This window comes from Podarcis cretensis (genome assembly GCF_951804945.1).
Source record: "Podarcis cretensis genome assembly, chromosome: 5".
Taxonomy (NCBI): Eukaryota; Metazoa; Chordata; class Lepidosauria; order Squamata; family Lacertidae; genus Podarcis; species Podarcis cretensis.
The window spans coordinates 77303895-77326880 of NC_137174.1; the positions used below are offsets into that span (position 1 = coordinate 77303895).

General features: G+C 41.5%; 1 protein-coding gene across 1 annotated transcript in view; it reads left to right on the forward strand.

The window, feature by feature from the left end:
* The window catches only part of LOC307217082 (carboxypeptidase B-like), a 55564-nt gene that overhangs the window by 25702 nt on the left and 6876 nt on the right, over positions 1 to 22986 (forward strand). Inside the window, exons 2-10 of the mRNA XM_079978140.1 lie at positions 2645 to 2896; positions 2989 to 3064; positions 9277 to 9401; positions 11415 to 11514; positions 12588 to 12689; positions 13919 to 14020; positions 16483 to 16593; positions 16691 to 16781; positions 18002 to 18204. Coding sequence (XP_079834266.1) covers positions 2814 to 2896; positions 2989 to 3064; positions 9277 to 9401; positions 11415 to 11514; positions 12588 to 12689; positions 13919 to 14020; positions 16483 to 16593; positions 16691 to 16781; positions 18002 to 18204 — 993 coding nt within the window. The 5' untranslated portion in view covers positions 2645 to 2813. The remainder of the gene's footprint in view (positions 1 to 2644; positions 2897 to 2988; positions 3065 to 9276; positions 9402 to 11414; positions 11515 to 12587; positions 12690 to 13918; positions 14021 to 16482; positions 16594 to 16690; positions 16782 to 18001; positions 18205 to 22986) is intronic.

Below are 22986 nucleotides of genomic sequence, written 5' to 3' on the forward strand. Positions count from 1 at the left end.
GTGACTACCTCACTCTGTCTGATGACATGGCTGGCCTTGAGCAGCCTTGTTAAGTTAAAGAAAACACAACACAGTGGTACCTTGGGTTACAGACGCTTCAGGTTACAGACTCCGCTAACCCAGAAATAGTACCTCGGGTTAAGAACTTTGCTTCAGGATGAGAACAGAAATCGCACCACGGCAGCGGGAGGCCCCATTAGCTAAAGTGGTACCTAAGGTTAAGAACAGTTTCAGGTTAAGAATGGACCTCCAGAACAAATTAAGTTCTTAACCCGAGGTACCACTGTAGACAAAGCAAGACTGCCACTCTTAAACACCCCAGTCTATAGATTTGTATGTACAGACCTACATCCCAGTGTATAGCTCAAAGGATACAGTGTGCAATTTGTTTGTTTGTTTGTTTGTTTGTTCGATAGCATTGATATCTCAGCACAAGGTCACCCCCCTCCCAGAGTTAGCAGGCCTTGAGTTCTATCTAAAAAAGGAGATCCCACAAACTTGAAGTCTGCTCACCCCCAGTTTAGAGCTACTTTGTGAGATAATGAGACAAATCGCCACCATTCCTTGGATACAGAATGAACCACTTCAATGGAATTCTATGTCACCCAGCGTTTCCCACCTAATATTTGATGGAAAGGTGGCTTTCATTAAAAAATGTCAATATTCTATGTACCTTGGCAGCTCGGAAGTTACAAGTGGCTGATGATGCATTATAGGCTACGTTTCAGAAATGGTCTCCGACTGCTTGAAAAAAACACCAAGAACCCCATGCTGAAGGGAAATCTGTCCAACTTCTATATCTGAATATCTTCCTGCCGCTCAACGGGAAATGATGGCATCTACAATTTGTTTGATTAGTCCTTTTGATCATTTATTTATGGCAAGTCCTGAGCTTGATCACTCTGCATTATTGTCTTTGCCATGTTTGTGAGGCTGCTACAACTGTACTGAAATTTTGTGGATTTCACCATCCTCGATTTGAAAGTTCTTAAGACTTAAGGCTGCTATTTTGGCAGCTTGTGATAGCTCCTGCAGGCACCAGACACAGCAGACCTGACTCCAAGCAAGAGACATCCAGGAAAATGTCTGCTGTGCTACAGAATTAGGTCAAATTAATTGTAAACTGAGTTCAGGTGTATTTGGGCAAGATGACTATCAAATGATAAGGATGTTGTGTTTAATGTTACCATTTAAGAAGCTACTGGCTGCATTTTTTAATCAGAGCTTCAGGTGGCTGAACACTACTGGCCAATCATATTTCTTCATGACTGCAGAAGTGAGTTTGTTGAACAGTTCTCATAAGCCCCCATGTACCCTCAAAATCAGCTCTTGGGGGGCTGGGCACCCTATGGAACATATTTTAGGGGCATGGAGAGAGGAGGCAACATGGAAGTCCCATTGTTCATGTGAAATACCACTCACACACTGTAGGATGTGTTCCTTGAAGTTGCTTAATTTGTATCAACCATTCTTTTTATTTATTTCTGTTTTAAACTCTTACTCAAGGTCCAAGCCAACCAGGAAGAAGAATCATGTTCCACATCTCTGTGACACTCTATCCATAAAGAAGACAAAGGCCAGGTTGCATGTTTTTGCATATGGCTCACTGAAACTGTCTTTTATAACTTTTTGATTCATAAAAATGTCCCACCTAGCAGCCACAATGGCTTAAGACACAATGTCAAACAATGCTGTCTGAATTGGCAAGCTGTGATCGACTTTAAATTTCAAACCATAGTTTGCAAGCACACGTCAAATCCTGTTTTCTAAAATCACAAATCATAGTTTGCCAGTTCGTATGACACAGTAAACTATGGTTAGCATAAGCTGGGAAAGGAGAACAGAACTCACATGTGAGAGAAACAATAGGAAGCCTGTACTTTTCAGGGGTACTACTGTCAGGAGCATGCCAGAGGTAAATCACACCATGCAAGTTGAAGTTAACTCTTTATTAGCAAAAATACGTTTTGCTCATGAATTTCAGGCCTAATGGAACACAGCAACTCATCTCCAGTAGGTCTTGCTTCTATGAAGCAGTTACTGAGGCTGAAGGTCCCTGACTCCCCACAGCTACCTAAGCCCCCACCTTTCCAGGTTCTCCCCTGCAAAGCAGTCAGACTGCTTCTGCACATCACCAATCTCTCCTCCACCTTTTTTATGCTTCTTCTAGTTCTAGGAGACAAAGGGGGAGGGGAGCTTATTGTAGCATGAGGGAAGGTCGCCCACAACCAACTCATCTCTGCCTCTTAGCCTCTCTCCTACTCTCCAGCTTCAGCTTCTCCCTCTGATTCTGAACTTCTCTCTGCCACAGACTCTCCCAGCTCAGTAAGCCCTGTTACCTCCTCAGCTTCTGATCCCTCCTCTTCTCAGCCTTCTCCCACTTCTTCCTGTGACCACTCACTGGCGTCCCATCACCACTCTTCTTGGTGGTCCCCCAGATGGTTCCTCCCACAGTTCCTCTGTGTCCAACCAGTCCATGACAACTACCAATGGTCAAGTCACAATTTGGTATTAAATCCTACTTGAGTCACTAAAAGTGGGAAGAATGTGAAATAATCCACCAAGAATGGAAATAAAACTGTTTACCAACTCCAATCTTTTAATACATTAGCAACCCATGAGATTTTATTTTCTATTTTCACAGGTGAGCCCATACTACACATAGAAGATAAGTAGTCTGTAAACAAGACGAGGCCAAGAGAGTGATCAATCAGGGAACGTGTAGGCTGGGTTTACAGTTTAGCCTGTCAAAGATAAGGAACAGTTGGTTATAAAAGCAAGTGAGAGAATAATTGACTCCCCCATTATCTCAAATGGCAGCAAATATGTGGGTCTTGTTGCTTCTTGTAGCTGTTGCCTCTGCTTCTCCAGAAGCTTCAGTTCACAAATTTCATGGGTAAGGATATTTAATATACTTGACTTTCACATTCTTGAAATTACAAATTACCTTTTCTAGTACCAATGATTTACTTCTGCCTTTTTCCTTAGGGATAAGGTTTTTCGTGTAACACCTCACAATGAAGAACAGGTTGAAGTCCTCCATTACCTGGCCAACAATATGCAGGTAAATTCAGGTGTGGGAGGATGAAATTAATTATACTTCTCAATTTTGAGAGTCCATTTTATTAAAAGGTTTGGGAGGAGGGAGAATTGTGGAGCACATAGAGCACAAGTTGCAAAGAAGCTGATTTTCTTTTTCAGAAAGCTTGAGCAATGAAGCAAAACATTGGAACCCCATACTCACTTAATGAGGAGTACTTACGACTTATTAAACACAATGGGACTTGCAGCTGAATAAATACATGTAGGACTGAGCTGTTGGAGTCATCCTGGGGTGTCCCTGACAGAATCTTAAGATGACAATGTAGGTTAAAATACAAGATTCTGACATTACATAATGTTAGACTAGGTTTTGTAAGGCCCCTTCTAACATTATCACTCCCTCTAGTAGCAAGCTCAGGTGTTGAATGCCAACAGGAATACAGCAAAAACAGAGCCACTGAGAACAAGAGGAGAGGTATCCATATGTTCCAAGGAACCCCAAGGTTTGCAGATGTACAATAAATAAGCTTAGCTATGAAAATCAACCTGTGTGTATTCTGATTAGACTTTCCAATGCAAACAACTATAGAAACAATGGTACTAAGAGGCTCCACTATGAGGCTGCTTTCTAAAAGCTTAGACTCCTAGTCAACATAATACCCTTTTTTATTTCCTGCTTGTTGTCGTCTCTTCCTTGAATGTTCTCTAAACCTCTCGTCCGTTCCAAGTTTGTGTTTTGTGACCTTGATGTAGATATATTGTGGCATGAGAAAAAACAACCAAAGATAGCAGATCTGTTTTCAATATTTGTGTAGAGCTTTGATGTTGAGAAATAGCTGCAGAAGAGAGGAGGGAAACAGTGTAATCTGCACCGTGAGATGTGGCATTTACAATGATATACAGATGTAGAGGGACTTTTCATTGACCACAGGCCATTGTCAGGCTCTCTCTCTCGCTTAGTTCTGCTCTTCATTATGTCTTAAATGCTATGGGAGTTTTGATATGCACTTATTTTAAACCAGGGGTTCAGCCAGGTGTTACGTTGAATTCTAAGCATGTTTTACAAAGAAGCTATCAGTTTTTGCTCAGCACAATGGCTTGGCTTTGCATTTTGAACCCGGGATCTGGAAAGCATCAAAACATCCTTTATTCCTACTTCTACTGCAAGGCAAAACCACCAGCTGCTCCACCCTGCTCCACATGCAGACACTGCAGCTCAGTGGAGATCATGCATTCTGCATAGCCAAGGTCCCAGCAGATGCAGTTCTCCAGTTAAAGGGTCAGGTAGCAGGTGTGAGAAAGTGACCTTTGCTTGTGAGCTTGGAATGGTGTCTACTTAAATGGAGCCACAGACTGATTTAGTCTAAGAGAATTTCATATGTGCACAATCCAAAATTCAAATTTAAAAAGATTGTTCCCAAGCACATCTTTGGAAACAGGAAACAAGACAGGTCACAGCCATTTCAGGAAATAATAATAATAATTATTATTTATTATTTATACCCCACCCATCTGGCTGAGTCTCCCCAGCCACTCTGGGCTGCTCCCAATCGAGTGTTAAAAACAATACAGCAAAAATATTAAAAACTTCCCTAAACAGGGCTGCCTTCAGGTGTCTTTTAAAAATAGGATAGCTGCTTATTTCCTTTACATCTGATGGGAGGGCGTTCCACAGGGCGGGCGCCACTACCAAGAAGGCCCTCTGTCTGGTTCCCTGTAACCTCACTTCTCACAATGCGGGAACTGCCAGAAGGCCCTCAGTGCTGGATCTCAGTGTCCGGGCTGAATGATGGGGGTGGAGACGATCCTACTATTTTCATCCTTAATGATAGATGCTAAAGAATGGAAGCAGCTCAGCTGTAAGTCCCACTATTGCCCTGTATGTCCAGCAACATTAGATATTGGCAGCATGCATGGTGGAATGATAAGAACATAAGAAGAGCTTGCTGGATCAGGCCAATGACCCATCTAGGCCAGCCTCCTGAGAAAGCAGCAAGCTACACATGCAGAAGTACATATATATCTCTGCATGTGTCCAGAATGGCAAAGAGTGGAGGGCAAAGGACTTTATGATTGAGAGAAGGGACAAAAAATGCAACCTAGATACATCCCATAATCCTCTGACCACTAGTGTGGGCAGCAAGCAATGGAATAGCAATGAACATTCCCAACTGAAAGAAAAGGAAATGTGTGGAAGCTAACGTGTTACACAGTGAGAGAAAACTTGTATATTTATGACCTGCTTGCAATATGTAGAACCAACCACAGTGTACAGTAATGAAATAAAAGAGTTGGAAGGGTCCAAGTCTGTACAGCGTGGAAGGTGGGAGGATCTCAAGTTTGAAGGTTCCCACACATCAGAAACTCCCTGTAGATAGAATGTTTTACTACATTATTATTCTCTCCCCTCCTTCCATTTATTAAATTGCACGTGTATCCATTTATATAGACATATTGATTCCATCACAATGTTTTAGCTGAATCTAAACCTGGCAATCTGCCCCAATTCCCTCAGTCACTATCTCTCAGGCTTCATAGCAATAAAAGCAATAAACTGAGTAAAATTTCTGATGCCTCCCTTTAATGTTTTGAGAGAACAGGAATGGAAAAAGATGGTAACAGTCAAGGAATTACAGTATGTTCTCCAGTATGTAACATGTTCTCAAACATGGATCATGAAATTGTCTGAATGAACACAAACAATAGCATACACACAGATGTACAGAGTAGCTGTGTGTTTGACCTGTAGCTAAAGTGTGATTATATAATTGTCTCCTCAGTGGTAATGTTGCAATCTTAACGCTGCTTACCTGGGAGTAAGTCCCATTGAATTCAGCATAACTTACTTCTCAGTAGACATGGTTAGGATTCTGCTGCAAATCCCGCTGAGTACAGTGGGGCTTACTGCCAGGGAAATGGATATACCGCAATATCATCATTGTAACCAACACAAAGGAGACATAGGCTGCAATCATAGGTATTAAAAAGGTAAAGAATCCCTGGACGGTTAAGTCCAGTCAAAGGCGACTATGGGGTTGCAGCGCTCATCTCGATTTTCAGGCTGAGGGAGCCAGCATTTGTCCACAGGCAGCTTTCCAGGTCATGTGGCCAGCATGACTAAACCACTTCTGGTGCAACGGAACACCGTGACGGAAGCCAGAGTGCACGGAAATGCCATTTACCTTCCTGACACAGTGGTACCTATTTATCTACTTGCACTGGCATGCTTTCGAACTGCTAGGTTGGCAGAAGCTGGGACAATCCCACACCACACTTACTTGGGTATAAGTGACATTAAACTTTGGATAGAATTCAGCTCTTGGGCCGTGTACACACTATACTTTAAATCACATTCCCTTAAATAATTTTGGGCACTGTAGTTTGTGAAGGGTTGCTGGGAATTTTAAGTCGGTGGAGGGTAAATTACAGTGCCAAAAATACTTTGAGAGAAAGAATGTGCTTTGAATGTGCTTGAAAGGTCCAGTTTGTACACAGCCCTTAGTCATTATATATGTCAAAGGTTCTCAAACTGTAATCTGCAGGCCACTGGTGGTCCATGGAAAAGTTGCATAACAATTAAGAATATCTGTACATGGTACTGGGTTTACATTTTTCTGATGTTGGGAAATTGGCTTGACATAACCTTGCTCACAAAATCAGACGAACTATCATATTAGAAAGGCAAGACTACCATTATTAAAAATATAAGCTGTGTGTGTGCTTTTATTTGTAGAACAGTATATAAATATTACTAGATGGTGCATCAAGGCAGTCAGCAATTTGCAGGTGATCCATTGGGGGGAGAGTACCAGTAGTCTATGCTATAATGGAATATCTCACAATGAAATAGACCTCATGCACAATTGAATCTGAATTCCTCAACTTGGCTTTCCAAAACCTCTTCTATTAATCCTCAATATAGAAAATGTGCCTTGTGCTATCCTTGTGACTGAGGCTTTCGCTGAAAGTGCATCATAAATAGCACCCATTTAAGGAATGGTATGATACAAGTGTGTGTGAAGTAAAAAAGAAAAGCTTAAGTAAATAAATCAAGGCCACAACAAAAACAGGGCAGGAGGCAAAGTTATTTTTAATTGCTAAGCGAAGGCAGTTATATATGAGCTAAGGACAGAATTCATATTTATTGCAGTATATTTAGATGATAGCCTTCCTTGTTTATAGGGTTATAATCCCTACGGTAATAATATTTTGTTCACTGCTTAGATACCAAAGCAATAGGCACCTTTTAGATATGCTTCATCCAGGAAAAGTTACTACAGATCCATTCAGCCCATCCAGATGAAACGAGGCCACAAATTCCTAACTTTGAAAGACAAGCAAATGTCAGCCTTGAGGTCATAAATTCACAAGTCATTTCTTTCTCATGGGCAACAGTGCTAACTAACATGCCTCTAAACTTTATTCCTGATTGTGAGGCACATCTGAAGTCTGGCCAAATCACACCTGTTCTCCAGCTGCTGAGAGGTTTAAGCTACCAGTCAACAAGGGAGTTGAGACTTTGCAAAGCAATTGCGATAAGGTTTTGGAACAAATGCAGAGATCGCCATTGCAATGGGCATCTCACTAGATAACAGGGTCTTGAATAGGCATAACATGAGGATACCTAAATAGCCATCTTCTCCTATATGGACCTGCCCATTTATTAAGATCTTGCGGCAGGTCTCCCTTCTGTGCCTTGCCAACATCTGAATTGTATTTGGCTACAAGAGGCTCTTCTCTGTAGTGGCACCCAATCTTTGGAAATTGCTTCTGCAGTGGGGCCTACCTTAGAAATATGGGGAGCTGCCTTATATTGGGTCAAGCCATTGGTCCATCTAGCTCAATAGTGTCTAGCATAACTGGTAAACTCTCCAGAGTTTCAGGCAGGCAATTGAAACTGGGACCTTTGCCTTGTAAAGTAGATACTCTTGCACTGAGCTACTGCCTTTTGCACCCTCTCTGTTGGTCTTCCATCAATGAGCTGAGACTGTTCGCTCTTTCTGCAGTTGTTGGGCCTGCTGAGGTTCTAAATCTTCCTGGCATTTTACCTGTGAATGTTCCGGTGTCTCTTTTAGCTCTGATTTGTCTTACATCTACCCGTGTTTTATTACATTCAGTGGCTGGTGTTTGGAGACAGACCTACCTTCTTGACAGTAGCATTGCTACTGGAAAAGACTAGAGCATGTTTTCAAGGTCAGGGCTGCATAGATGCAGCACTGGGTCCAATCCAATGCTTGCACTGGTGTGCGCATGCAGCCTGACCTTGCTGCCACCTTGCTCCACCCCAGCCTTATCCTGCAGAGATGCTGGTGTCAGGAAAGTAGCTTTGCCCCACCACAATAACCACCACTGATAATATTGCTATCTAGTGAGTGCAGGAACTCACTGTGGCAGCCCAAAAGAGAATATGGAACCACACCCATAAAAAAAATGCATGCAACTGTGTTGTTGATCCATTATTATACATACACGTTGAAGCACAGTGCATATACTATATAACTAGTTTATTAGGACCAGCATAATTGTGAAACTATGCATAGTTTCCTAGGTGTAAGCTCCATGGGACTCAGTTGTGCCTACTTAAGTTTAATTTGTAAAACACACTAAGCCAGCTTTTAATTAGAAATTCACTCAGTCATGCATAGAATGATTACTATTTAAACTGCTAGGAACTCCCATTTTCCTTATTCACTCACTTTCTCTGAGCTAATTTGTCAAAATCAAACTTGAAAAGCTCTGTATCACCTCATTTACTTGCCAAAGAAAGGAAGAACCAACCACACAACCTAATCTCTTGCCGGCTTAGGACAATTTAATTTAGGACTATGGACTAGTTTGCTGCCTTAGGAGCAATTGGTTTTAATAAGGCATCAACTGAAAACTACCACTGCGTCACATGTAAGAGACTTAGTGTTTACATTGACCTGGGGGATAGCTCAGTTGGTAGAGCATGAGACTCTTAGTCTCAGGGTTGTTGTGGGTTCAAGCCCCATGTTGGGCAAAAGATTCCTGCATTGCAGCGGATTGGACTATAGATGATCCTTGTGGTCCCTTCCAACTCTACAATTCTAGGATTCTATGCACTTAGTTGTCTGCTTTTATTCATAACAACACTGCTATTATTGCATGAGGTGAGGACAACGTTATGCAGCCAAATCCAAACACGCCAACAGATCTAGGATGAAACTATGTGTATCTTTTGTTTTCATACACAATTTGTTTGGTTCTGTTCAGGTTGATTTCTGGCGCCCAGACTCTGTTGACCAAGTGAAAACAGAAACAACAGTTGACTTCCGAGTTGAAGCGGACAAATGTTCTGAAGTCGAGAGCCTCCTTCAGCTGAGTGCACTGGACTACAAGTATGCTTTTGCTTTTAGCATTTGCTCCATTAACATCAGTGGGTTAAACAATGGACATCTCTACATTTAGTGTTACATGTTTATCCCCCCCCCATGAGTCTACTCTGAGTATGTCTAACCATGTGTCTTAAAGGAAGCCATGGTAAGATGGTCTTTAGACTGGAAATAGATGAGGTACAGATTGTTTTGCATAACAATAACTATGTGAAGAAGCGCTTTCTTTTGTCTGTTCTGAATCTTCCAACATTCAGATTCATTGGGTGTCTGATAAAACACCAGAGCATTCCATGCACTAAAGAGGTGTTGTGCACCTGTCTTGTGACTATGCACTGGTAGAAAGAGGAGGCCAGAATTTCTGTAGGGTTGAGCTTTTCCATACTAGCAGGTGAGGACAAAGTATCTGTCAGACAAAACAGAAGACTTTGAAAAGGATTTAGTTCCAAGAGGCAAACAAAGCAGGTAAGGTATTTGTGGAAAGCAGTAGGTAGTAAGATAGGTGGATCAAAAAACAATAAAACCAAAAAGGGAAAGGATTACAAAGTTTAAACATGCAAGATGAAGAGCATTGAACAGAATCAACAAAGTTGTACTTTATGCAACAAACAGCCAATTCATGTTATATGTATGTATGTATGTATGTATGTATGTATGTATGTATGTATGTTTACACCATCTGTATACCATCCAAGGTGCAAGGTCCTTTAGCCACTTAGCAATAAGAGTGATGCTAAATTTGATTTAGCACATGTAGGTGCATGAATCCTTTTCAAGGTGCAACTTTGGAGTGGGGACTGGGCTGGCAATCAGGATTGGCAATCAGGGGGAAAGCTAAACCTTCTCTTCTGTGTTTAAGCACTGGCCAGATATGTTCCCATTTTCTGATTCCAGTTAGTAACCTAGCAGTAACTTTCTGTACTCCTTAGGGAAGCAGGAGTGCCTAGATAGCGAAAGAAGAGTTACTCTGCTGAAACACTTCCTCTGCTAATAATGAATGTGCCCAGTTTCCTGCACCAAAGAGATTGTCCCTGACAGACTTCAGTGAAGTGTCCTTGCTACAGCTAGAGGAGATGTGAGCCTTTGATGTGGAGCCGCAGTGCCCTGACATCATGTCAATGTGTTCATTATGAAGGCTGGGAGTGCACTGCAAACTGCCCTCTCTCACTCTTCTAATCCAGATCGCCGTGATCAAGGGCACTGAGCTTGCACATTTCTTTTGCCTATACCATTTTATTCAGGCTAGCGAGAGAGCAGGGGTCTTTGCTGCCAATCAACATGCATATAGACAGTTCTGCAGAAGTGCTGGAAGATCAGCGGATCAAAGGCTGGAGACCATGTATTTCTTTAACAGATCCTAAAATAGTTTGAAAGAGATTATTTCTTCTACCTGTTGCAACCTCTGGTCAAATAACCTTTTTCTGATTTTTTTGGAACAAAACAAATAAAAACTCTTTTTTTTTCTGGAGGCAAGCCTGGCTTGAGGATAAACAAAGCAGCAGCAGGGATCTCTTCCAGTGTGGTGTAGTGGTTAAGAGAGGTAGATTCGTAATCTAGGGAACCAGGTTTGCATCTCCACTCCTCCACATGCAGCTGCTGGGTGACCTTGGGCTAGTCACACTTCTCTGAAGTCTCTCAGCCCCACTCACCTCACAGAGTGTTTGTTGTGGGGGAGGAAGGGAAAGGAGAATGTTAGCCGCTTTGAGACTCCTTCGGGTAGTGATAAAGCAGGATATCAAATCCAAATTACTACTCTTCTTCTTCCTCTTCTTCTTCTTCTTCTTCTTCTTCTTCTTCTTCTTCTTCTTCTTCTTCTTCCAAACTTCCTCCAACTCTCATCTCTCCCCAACCTGGGAAGCTGCATTGCATGAAGATAGCATTTGCAGGCAGAAGGGGAAGAAGTGGTGGTAAACATACGAACAGTAATCACGGGGGTGTTAAGCAGAAATGGAGACACAGCAGCAGTAGAAATTGAAATGTCCCCCATTTGACTTGGTCTATATTGTTGCTTTGTTGCAGAGTTTTGATTGACAACCTTCAGGCTGTACTTGATGGACAGTTTGACAGTCATATCCGGGCTACTGGACATCAGTATGAAAAATATAACAATTGGGAAACGGTAAAAAAAATGTTCACGTTTGATTATCCCCCTCTGCTTCCCAATGGTAGTTTTGCTATGAACATAAAAGAGAGCAGTGCTGGATCACACCCAAGGCCAAAATTGGTTCAACATCTGGTTTCCCACAATGGCCAAGGAGAGACCTATGGGAAGCCCAAATGCAAAACATGAGGGCAATTGCTCTCTCCTACAACTCAGGGATAGTGTGCATACTTTGTGTGTATTCAGTTCCGGGGTCCATTCCTGGTATCTCCAGTTGGAATTAGTGCTTAGCATACTGACCCCATCATAATATATAGTTTGTCTTCTGAGTTACAAATCCAAGGGTTATAAATACAGGCCAGGGTGTTCTGTTATTTCCCTTCGTATTTTTCAGCATGTGCATCACCAAAGTGAATCTTGGAAACATGGCATGCACAATACGTTGCATCACAACATCATGCTTCACAGTGCATCCTTCTCTGAGAGGCTATGTTTACACATGCTTTGTTTGCAACAGTATGAAGTGGAAGCCACAGGCAAAGGCAATGGCTGTGGAAGTTGGTGACAAAAAAATGCTTGTTCATTGCACAACTTGGCATGTTGGTAACAATGCCAAGGGAGAAACTAAAGGGTTTGAGTAAAATCATCATGCATGAGGCTGCGTTGCAAACAGTATATTTTAATTTCCTTGGGAAATTAAAGCACTACAGGAGGAAAAAAATGACTGAGCGTCATTTGAGGAAAGATGGCAGGGTTTGACTGATCAGCCATGCCAGATGTAGGAAATATGCCAATCATGCAGGTGAAATAAATATAAATTGATATATAGTCCATCATGGTTTGAATTATTAAAATGTCAAAGTGTGAGAATTACAAACCTACTAGATGCCAGCTAATTTCAAGTTTTGGTGCTATTGCTAGTTTAAATGCTGGTTAGCAGCAGAGTTGGAAAAGGTGGGCCTGGGGAAAGCACTATCAAATCAACGTTTATATTACCGGCCTACAGTAGTAGACCTAGTAGTCTGACTCAATATTTAGGTGGTTCCTTTTGCTATTAAATATGCTTATTTACTTTTTTTTTTACTCAACAGATAGAGGCTTGGATCAAAAATATTGCAAAGGAGAACCCAGATCTTGTCTCCCTGTCACAGATAGGAACAACCTATGAGGGACGCTCAATGCACCTCCTGAAGGTATTTGCTTTTCATTTCTTCATCCAGTCTGCTTGCTCTTCTCTTGACACATAAGAAACAACAATATTTATTAAGCCCTTGCATGCTCCAGATTTGTATTTTTCAATCAATGCTTCAGGAAACCAAAGCAGATTTTGGTGAAGTTCTTTTATGGTGACATTTTTATCCTTTTTGATTGATAGTAAAGGCTTCCTAAACAACCCAGACCGTAATAAAAGTCTTTTGACAGTTTGCACATATAAATTTAACCGTGTTCCTGTAAGCAAGGTAAATGGTAATCTACCTTTGTATAATTGTGTGCTCCATCTGTTGTTTGTAAACCTATTTGCTATAAAGTCATCTATAAACTTCAGCCCCTTTTTTCTCTCTCTTTGTTCTTTTTTTTCTGGCAACAGGAGGCAAACAGCTAATCGGCATTTCCTTTCTTGAGACGTTACAATCATACTTCTCAAGCAAACAAAAGAAATCAGTTTCAATATGTTCTTATTTTGAGTATCGGGTCGATGTTTTGGAATATCACACCTTTACAGCCCAAGTTTTTGATGCTTGAGTGAATGCGAGGTCCTCCTTCCCTCAGCCCCGCCCCCCACATGATGATCATAGAGCCATAGAATTTGTAGATCTAGAAAGGCCCACGATGGTCCAGCCAGCAATGTGAATCCATGACCCTGAGATTAAGTGTCTCCTGCTCTACCAACTCAGCTATCCCAACTGACAGCACACAATGTGGGAGCAGCCCAGGCTCGACAGTTTTTATGAAAGGTGACTATCTTAAGGAGAAAGATGGCTTCCTTTTCTCAGAACACTTCCCCCATATCCGTTACCTACTATATAGGTGTGAATACAGAAGAAATCTCAGCATATGGAGCCTGTCTCAGTTCTGTAAGGCAGACATCCCTCTTTTACACAACAACTAGAATGATAAGGATGTTCCATCCACTTTTAGTCACCCTATGCATTACTATTTATATAAAAGGTGTAGATAGATGTATAAGCCATGTCACACAGATAACTGAACTCTAAAAATATACAGTTATCAGCTGGGATAAAATATGGATCCAGCACACCAGAGGTGAGAAAATCCAACCAGAGTTAAGTTTCACTTCCAGCAATGCAACTCCCTGCTCATCTCAAGTGAGGCCTGAGGCTGTCGTCTGAATAGAGAACATGACCTATTAGTATTCAATATAAATTACTAATTCTGCCTTGTTTTGTTTTTATGTTTACAGTTGGGGAAGCCCGGTGTGAATAAAAAAGCCATCTTTATGGATTGTGGCTTCCATGCTAGAGAATGGATCTCACCTGCATTCTGCCAGTGGTTTGTGAGAGAGGTTAGTGGGCAAAATACTTGTTCACTAAATCAGTAACCAAGACCACTGTCACCCTTAGAAGCAGGAATGATTTGTCATAAAAAGAACTTATTGGCAGGTCCTTTTTCTAAGTTTCCTAATGTTTTCTTTCAGGTCTTCAGGTGCCCCTTTTTCCTGTAAGGCTCCATAAATATTATCATTTGATTATTACTCATTTTTAAAATGTATCCTTCCGTTACTGATATTTGTTTGTTTGTTTGAATATCAACTCATAGGGAAAATATCCAATAACATCCTAAGATTATAAAATCATAAAATACAAAACAAATGACCAATGCTGAATCAAATTTCTTCACCTTAAAATGCTTGGTGATAACATGTTAATAAAGGATGTAAGCACACAGAGCTAAATCCTCAGAATCTGCAACATGAAAATGGTGTTGCCCCGTTTTCAAAAGGATATTATGCGGCTTTATGTGCCTGTCTGAGAATCTAGAGGAAGGTAATTATGATACAATTATTACACAAAAGAGAGGTATGCCCTCTAAAGAAAAAAGTACTAGAACAAATGGAATAATGTATGAAGACCTCTTAAAAGCATATCATTAGAATATGAAGCTTATCTAATAATGAATACACAATTCTAAAGTAAGGTGTTATTTTTAATTGCAACTTCTCCAAGGTCTCGTCAATTAATCTCATTAAAGTTGTTAAGAAGCCTAGGTTACTGTTCTGTTCTGGATCCTAGTATTTGAATCAATACTCCTTTAGGTGCCTTTTTGCACACCACAGGGTTCCACCAAGCATGCTTCTGTTTCTTTGGTACCAGAGTTTGCTATTCGGTACCAGAGTTTGCTATTAGAAAGAGCGAGATCAGCAGGGGAGAAAATCTCACATGGTCCCAAGAGGGCCTGGCAGGATGCTAGAGAGCTCTGTGTCATATTAACCCTCTTTTCTCCAGTCTGAAGTTATTATAGTCCCTAGCGCCCTTGCTGAAAACACACAAATATCAACCCTTCCCCACCTTAGTGATCCTGAGCCAATTCAAAGTATCCCTACAATTATTTTCTTTTATTTGTATGCTTCTGAAATAGCACAGCTGGCCAGTAACCACTGGCGAAAGGGAGAGCTTTCAGTGTATTATGAAGAAGCCTGTGATTTTTTGCATCTGTGAGGCTTGACTGTTTGTTTTTGACGGAACAATCCTAAAATACAACTTCCAGCTGTTTCGATTCCCACAGATTTAGCAAAGGTTCCTACACGCGCACAAAATGTAAAAACAGAAGCCATTGCAGAAGCAAGTGCTTTACAATCCATATCAAGTAAGCTGAAATAGTTGACCTGAGAGTGTTGGCAAGGCACCCAGTGGTGACAGGCCTTCCCCTCATGTCCGCTCAGATATATGTGCAGAGCCAGGCCTGGAAATTGAAAGTGACACTCCAGACATGTCTTTGGGAATGCTTTCCCCTTATCTCTCCCAGTTAATGCAGCAGAGGATGAAATGTCACCTCATTTAGCAGTTTGGGTTACTACAACTATCAGTCTTACCCTTCAGAGCAGCAAGCTCATAATTTAGCTTCATCAAGATGGTGTACTCTCCAACATTTCTCCAATGAAAATAGGGACGTCTTATATAATAATAATAATAATAATAATAATAATAATAATATGCATTTATTATTTATACCCTGCCCATCTGACTGGATTAAACATTAAACATTTTTAAAAACTTCCCTATACAGGGCTGGGCTGCCTTCAGATGTCTTCTAAAGGTTGTAGACTTAGTGTCTTCTTGGCTCGGGGGTCACATAACTCCATGCCCTCCAACACTTATCTGATGAAAACAGGGGCACCCTAAGGAAAAGTGGGACATTCCAGAATCGAATCAGAAACCAGGACAGCTTATGGAAATCCAGGACTGTCCCTGGAAAATAGGAACACTTGGAGGGTCTGAGATGGCACCTGTTGAAGACCTTTCTATTCACAGACAAACACACCTGTTAAGGAACTTATGGCTTCTCATCTGGGCCTTCTAGTTTTAAACTGTGCTTTAACCGTGCTTCAGCTTCTTAAATGAGTTACTAGGGGTGAGGAACATTCCCTCATGGACAGCATGACAGTGGTGGACAGGGCCAGGTACAAATGTAGGCATAGAAATGGCTGTGAATCCTACCTCTGTATGGCAGGTTACATTCCAGCCACACAAAAGTCTATTCACAAGAATGCACACACCACACATCTTTCCTCCTTTCCAGCAAGCAAGAGGCATTGTCACAGTTCAAGGACATGTTCCAGACAGGCAATGAAAAATGTAATTTTTGCGAGTGTTGTGTGGCATTTATAGAATTCACAGGGCCAAACAGAGGCTTGGAGGGCCACATTTTGTGCCTGGGCCTGAGATTACCCCTGTTATACTGTAATGTAGCTGAGTCCCGAGTCATTTGGGTTTGCCCTAATTTATTATCTCTTTGGTCTATACTTAGGCTGTTCGCACCTATGGGAAGGAAACTATCATGACTCAGATTCTGGACAACTTGGATTTCTATGTGTTGCCTGTCTTGAATATTGATGGCTACGTCTACACTTGGACTAAGGTGAATAACATACTTGTTTTCTGAATATGAAGCTCAACGCTTGTTTATGAATATGTAGTCCTGCAAAACTGACATTCACAAATATACTGCATTTCAGTCTCGCATGTGGAGGAAGACTCGTTCTCTAAATCCCGGCAGTAGTTGCATTGGTACTGATCCTAACAGAAACTTTAATGCCAAATGGTGCAGTAAGTACATCCTGAGAAGAAATATATTGCCCAATTCTAACTGACTCATTCTCCAAGTGCAGGAGTACCAGTTCTAGTTAGGTCCACAGTTCTTGGCACAACCTCTCAAGTTCTAGAGCTTCCATAATGTGTGAGGTTTCAGAGGGTCAGGATATTACCTAGAGGGCCACATTCTCTTGTTGAGAGAAGCTGAATTCCTGAGCATTTATTTTCAGTGTGAGATTAAGGCTGCAATCCTATGTCCATTTACCAAGGAACACAATGGGACTTTTTTCAAGGAGCACAATGGGACTTAACAGATTTATAGAAACTGCTCGGTGTTTTTAATCAATTTTGCTGAGTTCCCTCAGACCTTTAAAAGTCTTGGTTCATGTCAAGCATTTTTCATTTTGAGATGCGTCAAAATAACATTCAGTAGATTCACAGACTCATACCCTGACATAGATTAATGTTAAATATAGCATTTCAAAAACAGCACGAGAAACTGACTTATTTCATCAGTCTTCATAGCCCAGTATGATCTACCCCGGGGGACTCTGGGAGAGGTCTTTCCTGGCGATTGCAACTCCAGGCTTTCCTAGTGCAGATGATAGGGATGGAAACTGAGACCTTGTGTGTGCAAAGGCATGTGCTTAACCCCTAAGCTACAGGCTCTGAGCTGTAATATATAGGTAGTATTATAAGGCACTGTGGTTGCCAGGGAATAATGGTCTTTCCTGCTTTCGTATGCATAGCAGTTGTGGGGAAAGAGAGAGAAACAAAGGACTGGATTCAACTAAATAGTTCCACTAGCAGCAGCCAGCACACAGGTTCCCACTATCACAACAGAGCTTTCTCATTCTCTCCCTCATGCCCCCAATCATCAGTGGGAGGTCAGGAGAACCTCAGAACAAGGCATGATGGGAAGGTCAACCTGCTGGAACATTTGTTTTGGCGTGACACTGAATCCCTCCCATAGTCCACAGGATATAGTAAGGTTTTTGGAGTGCCTATTCTGAATCTTCCCTGGAGTGGACAACTATCTAGGACAACACTGTAGAACAGGAGTGTCTCTTCAGCTGCTGCTGAACTACAACTCCCATCAGCCCCGGCAAGCATGACCAGCAATCAGGCATGATGACAGTTGCAGTTTAGCAACATTTGGAAGGCCACACCTGATCTAGAACCTTATCATGGTTTGCCTCATTTCATGCATCCATGTTTTCTCCTGCTGCACACAGCTCTTGGGGCTTCAAAGAGGCCATGTGATGAGACATATTGCGGCAGTGCCCCCGAATCAGAGAAAGAGACCAAAGCCTTGGCTGATTTCATTCGCCAGAACCTCTCGACCATCAGGGCTTACTTGACCGTTCATTCCTATTCTCAGCTGCTGCTGTATCCATATTCTTATTCATATGAGGTAGCAAAGAACAACGTGGAGTTGGTAAGTAGAAACAAAATGGCTGATAACTACTCTGAAGTTAAAATGGTTGTGATGAACATATCCCCTTGGTTACCATTTGGGCTATGGGTTTTTTTATGATGCATGGATTTCCCTCTTATTGATTGCTTTAGTACTTTTATATCCTATCTTTCCTCCAGTAAGGAAAGCAGCACACGTGGTTTCTCCTTGATCCTATTTTGTCTGTGCAACAACCCTGTAAATGCAACCTAGGCTAAATGCAGCAGGCCCAGCCTCTGGGAAGAGGCAATGGGGCAGAACTGGCCTCCCAGCAGCGGTGTTGCATCCACTTACTGGGACAGGGCCGCAGTTAAGTCAGCTGGTACGTGGGTTGGGTTGGCTCCACCAGTGTACTTACACTGCCCTGACCCCACCACCACCACAGAAAAGGCCTGTTCTCATGCTGCCCTCCTCTGGACCTCTCCTGGAGGAGCCACATGAAAATGGGCCTCAGATGATGATCCCAAGGTCTGGGTCGCTTCATATGGAGAGAGACAGTCCTTGAGGTATTGCGGCCCTGAGCTTCTACAGTTCTGTGAGTTAGCTCCAACTAAGGGCTCATCCACACTTCCACTTGTCCTGTTCCTTTCCCCTGGGAAAACCAGATCTTTACTGCTGAATTGCAGCAATGTCAGTCAGGTTTTCCACAGATTAACGTTTGCTCCGATTCGGCACTAAAGAGCGCGTTTTCCCAGGGGATGTAGCAGGACAAACAGAAAACCACTTGGACTCATGCCTAGAAGGCACAGGACAAGCAGAAAACTGCACCAACCTATGCTTTCTAGGCACTGCACAAGCCCTGAAAGCTAAAAACTGTGGAAAGTATACAGTGATTCAGGAAAACAACAGCTTCATCACCAATTGTTCCATCCAAGCTTCCATCAGTCTTTTAATATAAAGGGACACCGTGAGAACTGGCATTCCTTCTCTGTCTTGGCTGATGCACAGCAATAGCTATTGGCATCAATTCCCAACTAAGACATGCTGAAGACCAGTGGGGTTGTAGCCAGCAAAGTTGTCCTGTCTGCACAAGGACTCCCATTTGCATATTGGAGCATCCTCTCTTCTCCTTCCCCCACCCAACACATCTCAGATCTGTTTTGAGGGTTTACCCAACCCTTCAGAGCAGATCTGGGGGGTGATGAGCTGCACATGGGAAGGGGAGAGGGATGGAAAGTTTCATTGCACAACTGGAAGCCCTTATATTCATGGGATGCCTTGACTGGATGCAACCCATTCTTTTGCAACATTCGAAGCCTAGGAACATGGTGAGTGATATCCAGCGTTGTTTACACTCATAGTAGACCAGATGATAAATGTACTTTGTTCTTTGTTGATGGTCCCCTGTAGTTGTTGGTTTTTTCCTTCAAAAGAGCAACAGCATTTCCAGAAGAAAATTACTTCAATACTGTGAAATAGTTATGAGTTGATGTCGCTGGCAGAAAACACAGTAGATGACAAACAAAAGGGAGGGCTTACAAAAAAAATCTCTTGCTCATCAGCCAGAAGGCCAAAGCCAAAGCAAAAATCTGGCCCTCTGCAGTGGTAGAATCCTGACAGATTTACAATGTCTCCCAAGTGGAAATATCAGAATTTTGAGGCAGAAACAGAGAGAATGGACAGATTAATGGTTTTGCCCTGGACATCTGGCACTGCAAGCCTCTCTCTTTTTCCATTAAAAAGGGATTTTGTTTTTGTGTACTATCCCAGATTATTTTTTTTCTCAAGACACAAAGTTGTTATTCTGTAGAACCTAAGTCGTTTCCCCCTCGTTCAGTTTGCCTTTGATTCTGACAAATATGTTTCTAACATTACACGTTGTTTGGTCTACAGCAAAAGAGAAACTTAGGTACAGTACTTCTATCGCAAACAAAAGTGGACCTAAAAAGATTGATGAGGGCATTATCAGGATACTGCCAAAGAGAATTACAAGAAAACTAAAGACACGGTGTCTTCAAGAAACTATATGTAGGGCCCATAGATGGTATCAGTTGATCAAACAAGTTAAAATCTTAAATACCTTGGCCTTATTTTTCAGCCAACAGAAATATGTGAAGGATAAATTGTCTCAAAACGCCAAAATTCTGACACACTTTTTCCGTACAAAAGGTGGCAATCACATACCATTAGCATTTGAAGTTTTTAAAGCTAAACCCTTAGCACAATTATTATATGGGGCTCCGATTTGGACAGTCGCTCACCTTGGATCTACAGAAGCTGTTCAATCTAAATTCCTAAGGCAATTTTTTTCTGTTTCATCCTGTGTTCCAAATGCTTCATTGCACTTAGCGGCTAATCTCCCCTCTGTTGAATTACAGATTTGGTGTAGGACATTTAATTATTGGCTTTGGCTAAATTTAAACCCCACCTGTCTACTACCCTTAGTATCACAAGATTGTCATGAGAGCATTTGGACTAAAATTGTTTCTACTTTTCTGGTTTATCACCACAACAGTTATTAACACTGGGCTTCAGTAAAGCAAATAATTTAATTAGACAGCGCCTATATGATATCGAGCGACAGAATGAATAATTTGGCCACAATAAGGAAATCTTGTCCATGGTCCGATTATTTTCCTCCTAGTCGTTTTGACACATTGGCACCCTAGTTGCAAAATTTAACAATTCCCAAATACAGATGTGCTTTCACTCACACAAGATTAAGTATACTGCTTTCAGCTGTACTTGAGAGTCAATTTCAAAAAAATTCTGCTGGAAAAATGATTATGTCTATGTGGAGATGGCAGTATTGAATCAGTTGTTCATGTGCTTCTAGCTTGCACGCTTTATAAAGATTTGAAGAGTGATGTTATTACCCCTCTACTACTATCCATACCAGGTCGCTCAACCGTTACTACTGTGTCCTTTCTTCTAGCAGATCAAGATAATCAGATGACAGCAAAAACTGTTAAAAAAAAAAAAATTAGCAGGGGCAATAAGAATAAGATATATTACCGTATTTTTTGCTCTATAAGACTCACTTTTTCCCTCCTAAAAAGTAAGGGGAAATGTGTGTGCGTCTTATGGAGCGAATGCAGGCTGCGCAGCTATCCCAGAAGCCAGAACAGCAAGAGGGATGTCTGCTTTCACTGTGCAGTGATCCCTCTTGCTGTTCTGGCTTCTGAGATTCAGAATGGTTTTTTTTCTTGTTTTCCTCCTCCAAAAACTAGGTGCGTCTTGTGGTCTGGTGCATCTTATAGAGCAAAAAATACAGTATTTGATTACTGGTGTAAACCTCCAGAATGTATTTTGTATAGAAGTTTTTACCTCTATCTTCATAGCTCAGTTCATTTTATTTTATTGCTATGACTAGTGGCTGATGCAAATAAAGATTCTTCTGATTCTGATTCTTAGGCTGGGATCCAACAAGCTACTTTTGGCATAGTCAAGGATTCAAGCATGACCAATGGGGATTTTTCCTTTCCCCACCCTCCCTTCTCCCTGTGCACACACGCACTTTGAAGCACCAGATTCCCATGCCATATTACAAACTTTATTTGAAAGCCCCCTGAGTTTCCAAAGCCGGACATTCAATAAACACAAGTCCAATGTCTCCTTGGGTACATGGAACCAGTTACACAGTTCTTGGAACTGTATCCCAGCCAAAGGAAGGCCACAGGCCTCATTTATTTCAGGCTGAGGATTCCTTAATGTTCTTTTGTACAGTTTCCTGGATCATGTTCAAATGTGACCCAATATGTTGCTCCTGGGATATCTTGGTCTGTGGCTGTTTATTCTTTATAGCCACCACAAGGAAACCTTTTAAAAGCGTGGCTTCTGTCTTTGCAAAATTGTTTTGTTTTTTTTAAAGGAGAAGAAATGTAAACACGAACATTCTTTCTGGTCTGTATCCAAAACCAGTGAATAGTTTGACAGTGTGATTTGCTCAGCACTTAAGAGAATCTTTTTTTCTCCTATTCTTCCAAGAGCTTGAAAAAGTAGCTTCAGTGAGATTTTGCAAGGTGTAAATAGACTGGCATTTAAATGATTGTTCAGTTAAAAGCCAGACGGTTAAATATTTAATAATAATAATAATAATAATAATAATAATAATAATAATAATTTATTATTTATACCCCGCCCATCTGGCTGGGCCTCCCCAGCCACTCTGGGCGGCTTCCATAGAAAGCAAATATACAGTAAAATACCACACGTTAAAAACTTCCCTGAACAGGGCTGCCTTAAGATGTCTTCTGAATGTCAGGTAGTTGTTTATCGCTTTGCAAATGTAAATACACAGTGGTACCTCGGGTTAAGTACTTAATTCATTCCAGAGGTCCGTTCTTAACCTGAAACTGTTCTTAACCTGAAGCACCACTTTAGCTAATGGGGCACCGGAGCACGATTTCTGTTCTCATCCTGAAGCAAAGTTCTTAACCTGAAGCACTATTTCTGGGTTAGCGGAGTCTGTAACCTGAAGCGTATGTAACCTGAAGCGTATGTAACCGGAGGTACCACTGTACTCCTCATTTATTCCAATGAATTAATGGGAACTAGTTCCAGCCAGTATGGATTCTGTAGGGTGAAAGTGTGATTTGTCTTTAGTCTGATAAACAAAAAGATGCTGTCTAATGTAACATAGTGTAATATTGTATATAGTAAATACAGTATGTCTTATAGGCAAAGTGCTTGCATGTTTATTCAGAAGTTAGTCACTCTTCTTTATTCAGACTCAAGAAAGTGTGGACAGGGAAGGCAGCTGTACCAGCTCTATAACTAGGGAGCCAAGCCAATTGAAAAAAATAGAATTTATTTTCCAAGTAA